This window comes from Hermetia illucens, chromosome 5 (genome assembly GCF_905115235.1).
Source record: "Hermetia illucens chromosome 5, iHerIll2.2.curated.20191125, whole genome shotgun sequence".
NCBI lineage: Eukaryota > Metazoa > Arthropoda > Insecta > Diptera > Stratiomyidae > Hermetia > Hermetia illucens.
Window position 1 is genome coordinate 86,719,506 of NC_051853.1, and position 13,968 is coordinate 86,733,473.

The following is a 13,968-nucleotide window of genomic DNA, read 5'->3' on the forward strand; positions in this document are numbered from 1 at the left end:
GCTGTTTGAGATGTCTAGCATTTGATCAAATAACGACGATACGTACCAATGGCAACAGTAAGTCAAAAGATATAGCAAATGTTCTCGTAAAAGAGAAAGCTATTGCAACAATCACCCTGAATGTATGTTCGTTCAGGAGGAGAGAAGGCATCGATTGTTCGCACACCGCAGATACCAGGTATTTAGTATAGACTTAGTCGCAATAAAGAAATGAGATTGATACAAATTAACTTTAACCAGAGAACCGATGCGAAACCCCGAATATCCGGTCTCGCATTAATTCTCACAGATCAAAACTTCGAACTCTTAGCTAGTGATTTTAATGAACTGAGGCTGTCGAAATATAAACACCAGTGGCCACATTCTGCTCGAGCTTTTGGCAGAGCTGCAACCGGTCCTTGGAAACGTGCGGAATGCACACAATTTCCGAAGGCGATGCTCGAACTAAGTAGTTGAGGTAACATATGTGAGTTCCTCATTGTCGAGGCGAATCATCGGATTTATTAGTGAGCTCTTTAGTCTAAGCAGTCAACAGACAGTTTTCCGAAAGTGAACCGCAAATGTCGAAATCAGAGTGGGTCCATGAAAGCATTTCACAGAAATGCCATTGGGACGCCACAATTTTAAAGGTGCGACTTCAAAAACAGTAACAGAACTAACTAGACCCATAACAAAAGCATACAAGGCTGCCATGTCGAGGTGGCTAGCCCATAGGCCACTAAACTATTGATTCAATGTTAGAATTAGGCTGCAGGCTTTTGAATAAAAAGACAGAGGCAGACTGGATTTCATCGAAAAATAGGAAGCACACAGCTAAGTTCGAAACAGACTTAAGCAAGCTACTGGCGCCAGGAAGCGAGAATACTTCAAATAACTCCAGGTGGAGGCAGATCTAAACTCTTATTGAACTGTGTACAGTTTATATGAAGAAACTGAGAGACAAACACCACAGCTGATCTATTCCCATCTTATTTATAATATAGTTGCGGTGCTCTTCTCCCTCCTTCCGTAAAAAAAGGCTGCAGAAAGCATAGGCCAACGTTATATGTCTTCACAGTATCTTTGGCACCCGAGAAAGAACTTGTGGTTATTTGTCCGATAATTGGCTATAATTAAGCTTCCGATTTGGATGTTTCAAAAGTGACCTTTAAGCTTGCTGTTAAAACCAGGCCCGATTAATTTAACAACCCAATGGCTAACGTAAAAACTACTTTTGGTAGCATGGTGAGCAACCATCATCACATTACCTAATATGCCTTATAGACTCGATAAGGAACATGCTAGAAACTTATCCTTAATATAGAATATGCGGATGTCATATTGGAGGGACAATTAGTTTTTCATTGAGTTCTTTTAACGATCGACGTCATAGGTGTGGTACTAAAGTCAGTTCAGAACATGATGCCCTCCCGTTAATATACAATATTTTGTTCCATGGATAAACGTTGAACGTTAAAAATGTGTTCAATTTTACCAGCTAGGAATAAATGAAAAGCTAATTGCCCAAAACTGCATATTTAGTTACTTGACTAATCCAATCGCAAGTTACCATATGATAGAAGTACCTTGTGGTCATTCTTCTCCTGGAGAACGTTATGTCCAATAGGAATCTCATCCCTCCAGTGTCAAAGAACGACTACGATAATAGATTTTACGAATGATCATTAACAATAAGAAAAGGAATGCGACTAGCATTTCGCATTGGTGACCACATCATCACTTCAAAGCATTTATTGACTAATAGTAATTCCAGAGAAAAGTGGTTCGTTCTGAATTACTTTGTCGTAAAAATTCAAAGCTTACTCCCTTCCCTTGTCTTCGGATGGATGACAACTTTTCATAAAACAGAATGATCTCTGGCATCATCGGTGGACAGGTGGCGAGTCCTAGAAGACTTCTCGGCAAGTGATCATCAGCACATTGCGTTCGGAATGTTTGACGGTACTTGCCGGCGAGCACCAACACAACGTTCCTCCTGCGTGTGGAATGTCGCGAAGGTGAACATCGGAAGGTTCGTCGAAGCTCTTGGAGCAGGTAGGGCCGCGCTGGGGGGCACTCCGGGGGGTGGTAGTGTCGCAGCTGACACCGTCGTAAATTCAGTGATGAATCTGATAACGACGGCGTGTGAGGCTTCCATGCCCCGGAGAGGCCCCAGACGCGACAAGCCTTCTATGTACTGGTGGAAGGCGGAAATTGCCGACCTACGGAAGGAGTGTCATAACCTCCGCCGTTTGGCACAACGTTTGTACGCCAACGAGGAGGCATGTGCCATAAAGGCACAATATAGATCAGCAAAAAGGAGACTCCGCAGCGCTATAAATAAAAGCGAAGCTCACGGCTGGCAGAATCTTGTTAATGAGGTGAATGAGGACCCGTGGGGACTTGGCTATAAGCTTGTCACTCGGAAAATTGGGGCTCTGCGGAAACCCTGCATACTGAGCACCGACCAGATGGACCGCATTATGCGGGCATTGTTCGCCAGACACCCTGTACGGGTTGATGTAAATAGCGCGGAAATCGTCGTGAATTGCCCCCTTTTCATAATGAGAGAGCTCGAAGAAGCGGGTCTCACTATGAAAAACAGGAAGGCGCTAGGTCCTGATGGCATCCCGGCGGAACTTTACAAACTGGTGTTCCGCCAATTTCCAGAATTGCTGCTTGTAGTGTTCAACGCGTACTTGAAGGAAGGCATTTTTCCTTGTCACTGGAAAGTGGCCAGACTCGCGTTGATCAGTAAGGGTAAAGGAGACCCGGAGCTCCCGTCTGCATACCGACCGCTGTGTATGCTTGTCACGGCCGGAAAAGTGCTCGAGAAGCTCATCAGGGGTAGACTCGCTGAAGCGATCCGTGCTGCTGGGGACTTATCCGCAAGGCAGTTCGGGTGTAGAACAGGGAAATCTACAGTGCTGTTATGGAAATCGTAAATGCGTTTAATCGAGCCGGGGCACGCAGCCGCCTATCTCGACGGATAGTGCTCCTCATAACGCTTGATGTCAGAAATGCCTTCAATTCCGTAAGATGGACAGATATGCTAGGCACACTAGAGAACTCCTTTCACGTGCCAAGCTATCTCTTGCGGATATTGAGGGATTATCTGAAAGACCGCTCCCTGCTCTATGAGACGCTAGAGGGCCAGAGGAGGATGGAAATCACGTCGGGAGTAGCACAGGGATCCATCCTAGGGCCGGACCTCTGGAACGCTTCTTATGATAGTCTGCTGAGCCTGCTGGCAACTTTCTTGCCAAAATGAGCCAAGGGGCGCCAAATTAGACCCATGGTTGAACAGAAAGCACGGTGAGATTGATTACTTCCTTACCCAACTTCTTCTTCTTTTCAGTGTTACCTGCACAGGATTGAGAAGGCGCGATCTCCTGATTGTGTGTTCTGCAATAGAGTGGCGGATGACGCTGAACACACCTTTTACTCTTGCGAGAGGTGGGACAATCTCCGCCAGCAGCTTTAAGCAGACACAAGGGAGCTCTCTCCAGACAACATTGTCAGAGAGATGCTGAAGAGCGCTGGCAGCTGGAATCGTATTGCGCATTATGTTCGGGCTCTTCTTACTACGAAGAAGATTGAACTCGACCGGCGGAGGGATCGGACGGTAAGGGATTCCCTGAACTAACAACAACTCCCTTCCTCCCCTCCCGTTGGTGAAAAGAATTCCCTGACTTGAAGGCTCCCAAAGCCGGAAGAGCGGGAGGGCTAGCCCGAAGTAATGTGTCAAACGGTTCCAGGCTAGTTCTCTGATGACAGGAAGGTGTTTAGTTGCAGGAGTCCAACACTCTGTGCGTAAACGCATTCACCTACCCTACTCCCAAAAAAAAACAGAATGACCAGCGAATTGCTTGCTTGAAAATTCTTCCCAAGTTTTAAAATAAAATGGGTTTTCAGCTTCTTACAGAAACAAGATATAGGTATGTTCGAATAAATAAACAAAGCAATTCGGTTAGCTCCCACTTAAAACTCCAATTTCCCTTCTCAACCCAAACCATTTTATAAAAAATGGCTTCTGAATTCTCCTATAAATTTGACCTTTGTATTTACGAGTACGTGCAGTCGCTGTCCATATCTTTGCCCCATTCCTTCGGGAACCTCCTTGACCACCACAAAATAGATTGCCGACCACTCCATTATGACGAGTGAACTGCACCACCTTCTGTCCATTCCATGCATTGTTATTAATTGGTTTCTTGAAACTATTCAAGCATGTTTATCGTCGCTAACACGCAATATATCTTTCAATTTTGCAGGAAGGTAAGGACTATCGCCCCAAACATTCATCATCAACGATAAATGGCCAATCAACTGAAGCGGTTTCTAGGAAACGTAAAATTACAATCAACAGCGCCAAGAGGAGCAGTAACATCGTTTGCAATGCCATTCTCAGTTGCCACCAGTATTACCAACTTGACTTCATTCTACACGTTTCGCATCCTACCACCAACACGCAAACTTCTCGTCCTTTTTCCTGCCAAGAACTATACGTGAAGGCACATAGAAATTGCATACTTATCGACGGGAAAAAATGACGCGCTCGTAACGGTTCCGTGACGATATTAGTGGAAACCACAAGTGCAGTGTCCTTAATGTAAATATAATGCTCTGGCAGGAAGTGGCTCTGTGCACTGAAAAGCAAAAGGACAACAATGGCATATAAACTCGGTTCGATCCGCGCGTACACTGAATACATAGCAATATTAAATAGTATTTACGCTTAATGGAATTCAATTTGAATGAAAACGTGCGCCTGAATACTTACTACCCCTAACGGAAGCAGGGTGTGCCCGAACTGTTGCGAATCAATTTCTCGCGCCTTTTCTTCCCGCAACGGCGACTCGACGGCAAAAGACGCAGCTTAGCGTGAAAAAATGTCCGAATATCGCTTTATCGCATATTCAGACTTCGAAATCACCAATAATTCCACGGCTCTACAATTACCATTTGAGCTTTACATTCCCACGAAAAGGACGTCCACGGAGGAACTCTCCACTGAACTCAATGTTCCTTATACCGTTTTCGAAATCCTTGTAGCGGTCATTGCGATCATAGGAAATTTAATGGTGATTATAGTGTTTCAGAGAGATAGAAAGTTACGAAGGCGAACTAATTACTATATAGTGTCCTTGGCGATTGCGGACTTTCTAGTCGGTCTACTTGGTGTTCCTTTCGCGATATTAGCGTCGGTCGGATTGCCAACTAATTTGCATGCATGCCTTTTTACGGTCTCGCTACTTGTGGTGCTTTGTACGATCTCCATATTCTGCTTAGTGGCCGTGTCAATTGATCGATATTGGGCTATACTACATCCTATGGCTTATTCGAGGAATGTAAGGACGAAAACAGCAATAGGTAAGCATGAAAACTTCTTCTGTTTCATATAGAGTAGAATCCTCATTATTCGTGTCGTCAAGGAACTGACGATTTAGTACGAAATATCGGGATTACCGATTATCGGGAGTGCAAAATAAAGAAAATTAGCTCTGAGGACCGGCAAATTTGTACGAATTAGCCAGAAATACGCATTACTGATGTACGAATTATCGGGATTGGGAAACCATTGATTAGTGCGGAAGGCAGACGGCTGCGAAAACTGATGAGAATTAGGATAATGTCATTTATTAAAAGTTTATGATATAATAAATCCTTACTGCCAGCTCCAACGGGGCTGTCTATCGACATTGAAAGTGTGAACTCCGTATCACCATAACCAATAGTGTATGAGGCGGTATCCTAGTCTATGCTATCGTTCTATTAAAGGCTGGATCTGTCACATCTTCTTTTCTACCATAGATATTGCATTGGATCACTCATAGATGTCCCCCTTGTGTGTGTTACCGAATCTGTATTACGCCAAAAATGTTTCTGAGGATCTTTTCTCTCTCTCTGAATGCAACTAACAGTTCACAATTTTAAATTCCGAGAACTCAAACCTTGGAGGAATATAAAAGGACTACCAAGATCACTGTCTTGTAAAGTAGGAGTTTTGTTCCTATAGTGAAATATTTCGAGCGAATATTTTTTGTTAACTGCAATGGGATCTTTTAGATGCCAACTATCGTGTGAAAACTTTGTCATCGAAGCTCCCATTAGTTGTGATTTTCACTCCTAGTGATCCCAGTGCTTTATCTTAGCTAGTACGTCGGTCAGGGTCAGCCTGACTTATTGATTTTATCGGCGCGAATTCTCCCATATCACATATTAGATATTACGTTGCTGAGCACCATCTATAAGATATTCTCCACTATCTTGCTAGGCCGGATAGCCCCATACGCCCAGAACTTCATTGACCATACCAAAGAGGCTTCACTCCAGGCAAATCAGCAACAGATCAGATTTTCTCTCTGCGGCAGGCGATGGAAAAACTGTTGGAATATGGACAACAGTTGCACCATCTGTTCATCGACTTTAAAGCCGCCTATGATAGCATAGCCAGGGTAAAACTGTACACGGCCATGGGAGAATTCGGTATCCCGACGAAATTAATAAGACTGACTAGGCTGGCCCTGACCAATGTGCGAGGCCAGATAAAAGCAGCAGGATCACTCTCAAGGCCATTCGACATCAACAACGGTCTACGACAAGGGGATGCGCTATCATGCGTCCTCTTTAACCTGGCCCTCGAGAAAGTGATCCGTGATGCTGAGGTGAATGCAAGAGGTACGATCCTCTTCAAGTCCACCCAACTACTGGCCTATGCTGACGATATCGACATCATGGGAAGAACCACCCGAGACATACAAACTGCCTTCATCCAGATCGAGCAGGCGGCGCGAGATCTTGGGCTGCACATCAATGAAGGCAAGACAAAATACATGGTGGCAACGTCAGCACCGAAGACGAATCAACCAACAACATCAAACCGCACTGGTCAAACACAAGCACGAACAAGAATAAGGATAGGGGAATACAACTTTGAGACCGTTGACAATTTCTCCTATCTAGGGTCGAAAATCACAACCGATAACAACTACGATGATGAAATCCGCGCACGGTTGTTGTCAGCCAACAGAGCCTATTTTAGCTTACAAAAGCCATTCCGCTCGAAACGTCTCACCATAGGGTCAAAGCTCTTACTGTACAAGACTATGATCTTGCCAGTCCTCATGTATTCCTCGGAAACTTGGGTTCTTAGCAAGAAAAATTGCGAACTCTTGGCCGCGTTCGAGAGAAGAATCCTCCGAAGAATTTTTGGCCCCCTACATGAGGATGGACGATTCCGTAGCCTACACAATGACGAAATCTATGAGCGATACCATGACCGTCCGGTTGTGGATAAAATCCGGCTCAATAGGTTACGGTGGGCGGGTCACTTAATCCGTATGGATGAAGATGATCCCACCCGGAAAGTCTATAAGGGCAATATCTATGGTAGGAAAAGAAGACGAGGCAGACCCTGCCTAAGATGGAGCGATGGCGTGGGCCAGGACGCCAGACAGCTTTTAGGGATATCGAATTGGTGGACCTCGGCGCAAAACCGGGATGTCTGGAGTTCCTTATTAAGGCAGGCCTGGACCGGATACCGGTTGTTGCGCCGTTGATGATGATGATGTGCTATCATAGGTTATCTTATGGGAGTCGTCTAGGGTGAAGACTATTCTGCAATGCTTTCTGGCATTCCAGTTTTTGGTTGGATAGGTACTGAGAATGGGCCCGTGAAAGAAATGACCACTTTCCGCACCCGCCTTCCCCCATTGTGCACTAAATGTCAAAACTGAGACCACCTTTGACAACAATCTATCGATACCTTTCATTTGGTACCCCACATGTTTATATTTGGTAAAAAAAAGTTGATAATTCCTTTAAGCTAGTTACGGTCCAACACCCATGTTGCTCCTTCACAGTGAGATTTTCAAAGCAACACGAAAGGTATTTGACATATTTTTCCAAAATTGAAATTGAAGTTCTTAGCACTCGTTTTAAGGTTTTGTGTTTACTGCCTGTCTGTTTGTCTGTCTATCCGCCACACGCATTTTTCTCGGAAACGGTTGTACCGACTGAGACCAAATTTGGTAGAAAGGTGGGAACTGTGAACGCTCACGCATATAGTGAGTTACATCCTTTTACGTCGAATTGGGGGGGGGGGGGGGAGTAACTCCCCATACATGCAAAATGGGGCTGTAAATTTTTTTCCGTCAAATATAGTCATGCGAAAAGGTGGGAAGTGTGGGGCGTTGAAAGTTCGATTAGTACTTGCCGAAGTTGTTCTTAGTTTTGCCATTTATTGGAAAGGTGGGGGGTGCGAGTGGTCGAAAATTATAATTTCTTTAACAGACCCATTCTCAGAAACTACTCAACCGAAAAATCTGAAAAAAATCAAGAGGCTGCCACTGTATATTGCCTAGGCTTCGAAATAGCCTATTACTATGATTTTTAATAACTGGCTGTAAAACCTCCCTTAAATTCATGCTAGCACCACAAAATTCTGCAATAATATAGACTATAACAGAGCATGATTCTACCAAGTTTGGTGAAATCGCACTATTACTGACAAAGTTATAATAGGTCGAAGTTGTCGTTTCTTTGTAAATTCAAAACTGTAAATGTCAATATCACCCGAAAGTGGATACTCTCACGTAATATATGCATATATTCACGTAATGTATGCATATATTATATTATGTCTTTATATAAGAAATGCACAAAACATTTCATACCTGAAGCGTCCAGCTTCCGGTTTCCCGACTTGTTTATAGAAGGGGACGGTCAGCAACTTGTGGTTCATAAAGGTGGTGAACTCCCGGGCTCAGCCATATAAGGAAAGTGTTTTCTCGCTAGGAACATAGTCAATAGTTTCCGGTATTACGCTCCGTATTTGCGTTCCGCTAGTCCGAGCTTTCTTGAAAAGAAACCCAATGGCTGTCAAGTACAGTTAACCTGTTGTTGAAGGACTTCTTGAATCGCGAGGTCAAATGCATTACATAAGTGGCCAAACGTGCATCAGATTTTGGATGTGCAAGCAGCGTTGTCTGTTATAATGCATTTTTGAAACTTCAGAGCTACAGTAGATTCCCTGGTCCAGCAGTGATTGGTGAATTTCTTTTAATTTTACTGTGAAAAATCTCGTTGAATGATGCCTGTACTGCTGCTGCTGTGGGTATAAACCTTCTGTAAAAATTTAACATTCTCAAAAATGCGCTAAGCTTCTTCATATTGATTGGTTGCAGGTATGACTTTAATTACTAAGGGACTCGTCCCCTCTTTTAAGACCAGGTTTCTTAAGAAACTGACCTCGTGCTGATCAAAACCGCATTTGCTTGGATTCACCAGAAGTCCACATTATTTCAACTTTTGTAACAGAACTTTTCAGTGCTTCGCGTGCTTTTCGCGGGAAGATGTAGGCATAACAAAAGTCCAAACCTCCCAAGACCTCGTCGATGAATCGCCATCAAGGCCGAACGGTGTTGTGATGGCAGACTTTGTTATGCCTTCTTCAGCCGGGATCTGGTTAAATTCTCTTACCAAATCGATTGTTAAAAAGACACTATTACCATAGAGCGCCTCGGCGAAGTCTTGGATGTGCCGAACTGAGTACTTCTCGGCACAAGTCTAGCTGCTGTGTGAGCAACAATCTCCACACAGTCTCCACTCGTTATTTTTTCTAGGCGCCATATGCAATCGTACAGCCCACCAACTATTGATGAACCCGCCAAAACTGGCTGAATCGTGGTAGTGAGTTCCTTTTTTCAATGTTCAGCTTGTCTGGAGCTAATCACAGCAACCGGTGGCGTTGTGACTATATGATGGCTAGTTCGTTATCATGCTATTTTTCTATTCTGCCATCTCTACTTGGTTCCGTGCTGAAGATTGGCAGTTCCGGTAGTTGGTCATTTGCGCTTTAATTGAAGTACGTTGGTGCCTGCTCCAATATTTTGACGTCTTCAATTGGAACATGAATCTGGTCACAATTGACACTGCACACTGATTGCCGCATGACCCACCCGCTGGTAATTCTTGCATTGTAGCACTTGCTTGTTTAGAATTTGTTCAAAGCGAACAATTGTATGTTTATGATCTGATCTTTGTGGCGTAAAAAGTGAGCAGCCGGAGCTTCATCATAGGTAATTATTTGCGCTAAGGATCAGGAAACATTATTTTTGATTTTTCAAATGTATCAAAAGGTCTAATGTCGACAAAAGGAAGAATTTCCCGACTCACCTCATTTACATTTTTATTTCGGGCTGATGTTGATATCTCTGTTTTTGCTTGCGAAAATTCTGACGCAGCTATTTCTGAATGAGTTGCTGACTTCTTTAGGGCTGCAGTTGGCTGATTTGTTATTTGCAATCTTTTTGGATTTTGGGCAACGGTAGATATACCATAGTCAGGCAGTAGTGTTGCCCCTCACAATAAGACATCACGATAAGATACAGATGAGGGTGCTCGAATCAAGGTAATGGTGGCGCAAACATCCCGACTGACCCGGTTGCATGACGAGCCACTTTTGATCGCAGACAGTTATTGCAGCCACGTCAGTTCCTGCAATCGGTTTTGACAGATCGCCAAATATACCTCTGTGTTACCCCTGTGTTTGCTCCTGGATGGAAGAGGTGGTGTTAAAGCTGAAATCAATTTTTCGGAATGGGTGAGTAATGTCAGATAGTACCAGTAGGCAGATCACACTATAGCTGACAGCTGGCCCCCGGAATCTGGAATTGCTTTAGTCGAAGCCCTGCGTTTCCCTGTTGCAACATTTTGAGCAAACTGCCCGATATAATCTAGGTGACGAAATTGACATGGTGGGAACTCGTTTTTTTTTACGGAAGGCGAAAGTTATCCAGCTTGTCATCTGTAAAAATGGTGAACTCCCTTGCCTCAACCATCTGTTGGCAGCCGTAAGCTCATCTTTGAAATTTGGAGCACAGATAAAGGTATATATCGGCATCTGTGTTTTCGTATTTTTTTTCGACCATATGCAGGCGGTATGAAAACGATGAAACGGGGTCGTTTGCCACCTTCAATGAATTCCCATAGTATTTCGCGACACGATTTCCTATACTTGGTGGCTTCGGGATTATATCTTCAATGATGCCAGCAAGTCCAAAACTTTCAAACCTGGGTTGGGAAAGCGTTCGGGAATGAAAGCATCGACGTTTACATCCAAAAGAATTCGCAGAATGGTCTTCCTGTTCGATAACGTGTAGCTCCGTTAACAGCTCCGCAAACGGGCTTAATAATTCTTGGACTATCTACGTTAAACTTGTTCCACCATAATTGGTTAAAAAGCAGAGAATAGGCGTCCTAACCACAGACTTCCAATCCGCAACTCTGGCACTGACTTCGCTATTGTTATACTTAGATACTGACGAGTCTGAACGGTCGAAACTCGCCACTTTAGTTGATGGCTCTGTCCTCTTGATTGACAATATTTAACTTGGTTCATTTCTGACTCCTTAGTTCAAATCATTAGTACAGCTGACAAATTGGTTCGATTCTTGAATATGTTAATATTATCCGATTTCCGTTCTTCGCCGATAATGACCTACTTGAACGCGACCCGGAAAAGGCCTCATGACTTTTCAAACAAAAAAACTCAAACTCAAACTCAAACAAAACACTTCCTCCTCATATTTGTTAGCAAAGTAAACATTTCCTTGATCCTTTCAGGACAATAAATTCATTCCGTTTCTCTTATTTGCACTGGATATGGAACCGTACAATCAGCAAAATACGAGCAGCCAGTTATTTGAATTTCCGGAGGAGAGTTTTATTGATAGCAAAGGAAACATTCATACATATTTTTCGAAATGGTGTAACATTGTATTCCTGGTCAATGCCTTCCGTTAATTTGCATTTGTATGGCGTCTCGGTGACGATTGTGATGATGAATTCATTTCCATTCAAGTTTTGTTTTCTAAATCCTTCCCTCCCCTCACTTATTACGATGCCAATCATTCTGTGGAGTAGATACTGAGAAGAAGCCTTACAACCCCGAAGACGACAAAAAAGTTTTCCTTAGGACATTAACTGGAATTTAGCATGTAACCCTTCGAAGCAAAGACCAAATGTTAGACGTAATGAAAGTGTAATTTATAGCACTGAAAGAGGAACTTGTTCCAACTCCTTTACTTGGGCCGAGACGGCGCGCGATAAATACGTTATCCATGTATCTATTTTTGGGGTGAAATTGGGGCACTAGAACAATAAGATTGAGACCAGGCGGCGTCAACTTATACTTGTACTTTTGACGAGTTTGAAAGAAATTTATAACACACACATGAGAAGTTGCGAGAGTTCATTTTGGTTTAGCTTCTTTGAAACTTTTTGAAAGAGTGAATTTCAATTTTCCGATTAGCTTTTCGGGACCGGAATGCTTAAAGACAAATCTCACACCTTTTACGAAAAGTTTTCATTCTTCTTCAGAAAAACAAATACTTCTTAGTTAACTCTGAATCTTAGCCCGCCTATAAATCCTCTGATATTTATTTATCAATTTTCGAGTTTCATATATGCCAAAAAAACTTTCCTGTAGCAAACAAAACTTTTTCCCACCACTCCCGCTGCCGCTGATTCATTGTTTGTAATAATAAACTCTTGGAACTTTTTAGGAACTTTCCTGAATAATCAATTCTGCTGGGTTTTAAGAACCCATTCACAGGAACTTTAACAATTAGTTGATTATCGCGTGCTCCTTTCATAGTGCATTGTTCCCGCGGTACTCATTATGCTTATTATGCCGGTCTATCTGCGGAATCTACTATGAATCTCGTCATTTATGTGCGAAGTGGCCAGTAGTATTCATCGTGCATGATATTCTAGCTCACGCACACTTCCCTGATGCCTTGTTTTCCTTGCAGCTGTCTTGTTGGTAATGCGAAGTAAAACACCTAATTAAATAAATGTTGTCAGGAATGTTAATGAAACTAGCAATGTATTTTTTTCATTTTCGCACAACTTTATGTAACTTTATTTTAGCTAGAATGGAAGCAGTTTGTATTGGAACAACATTACGTTATTCTGTATGAAATTACTGAACGTTTCCGTAAGGAGATTCACACTCTGGTGTTCAGAAACCTCAAATTATTTGCATGGAAAATAATAGTTATAATCACCCCAAAGTGTGGTCCCTCGAAATTCTCACACGGGCTAAAACCAACAAACTAAAAGCACTTGATCACACACCATATTTTCAAATGTGTGAAAACCAATCAATATTACTTCAATCATGTTGAAGTTTTCTCTTCTCATTAATTTTGTGGCTTTGCCACTGAAGTATGAAATATAGCAAGTCAGAATATGCCGAATATATTTGCACACAATTTGTTTGTTTATTTAGTTAAATAGCTTGTATAAATTTGGAAATCGCAATTCATTACTGCAATCAAAATAATGATTTATTCTGGGGTCTATTTGCCTTCGTTATTACTGATTTGTTTTCGTATTCAGCGATTGGGCTTTGGATTTGTCATACCCAACTAGGAATCGTGCCACTACCCATGCGCTTCTTTGAAATTTCCAACAAAACAATCGATCAGGAGCCTTACAACATGGTCTCTTTGCCCTAAACTTGAAAGTAACTACAGTCCAACTCCACACAGAATGCTCCCTGTCTCCAACTCAAACGGGAATTCCAAAGATATAAGCTGTACATTCTGGGCCTCAGCGAAGTAAGATAGTGGGACTCTGGAGAGTATTCCTCTAGCCAGTAAAGTCAAGTGGTAACACACACCAATCCTGCGTGGAGTCGTTTCTGAACGCTGCCGTAAGAGGCCCCCTTTGGAACTGACTGGAAGATTCCGGTCCAGATTAAGAAGTATCACAATTACGGGCATTCACACACAGCTCAGAAGGGGCTTCCTAAACGTGACATTGTAATCGTGATGGGTGATCTAATGCAAAGGTAGACTTTGATAACACCTTGCTCGGACCAGTAATGAGGAAACACAGTCTTGGCAACCGTAACAATAATGGTGGGAGCTTTGTGAACTTCTGCATCTTGCACCACCTGGTCATTAGTGGCCCATTGTA

At 42.9% G+C, this 13,968-nt stretch overlaps 1 protein-coding gene across 1 annotated transcript in view; it reads left to right on the forward strand.

The window, feature by feature from the left end:
- Positions 1-13,968, forward strand: part of LOC119657917 (D(1A) dopamine receptor) — a 251,021-nt gene that overhangs the window by 210,075 nt on the left and 26,978 nt on the right. The window contains exon 2 of the mRNA XM_038065103.1: positions 4,254-5,352. Coding sequence (XP_037921031.1) covers positions 4,872-5,352 — 481 coding nt within the window. The 5' untranslated portion in view covers positions 4,254-4,871. The remainder of the gene's footprint in view (positions 1-4,253; positions 5,353-13,968) is intronic.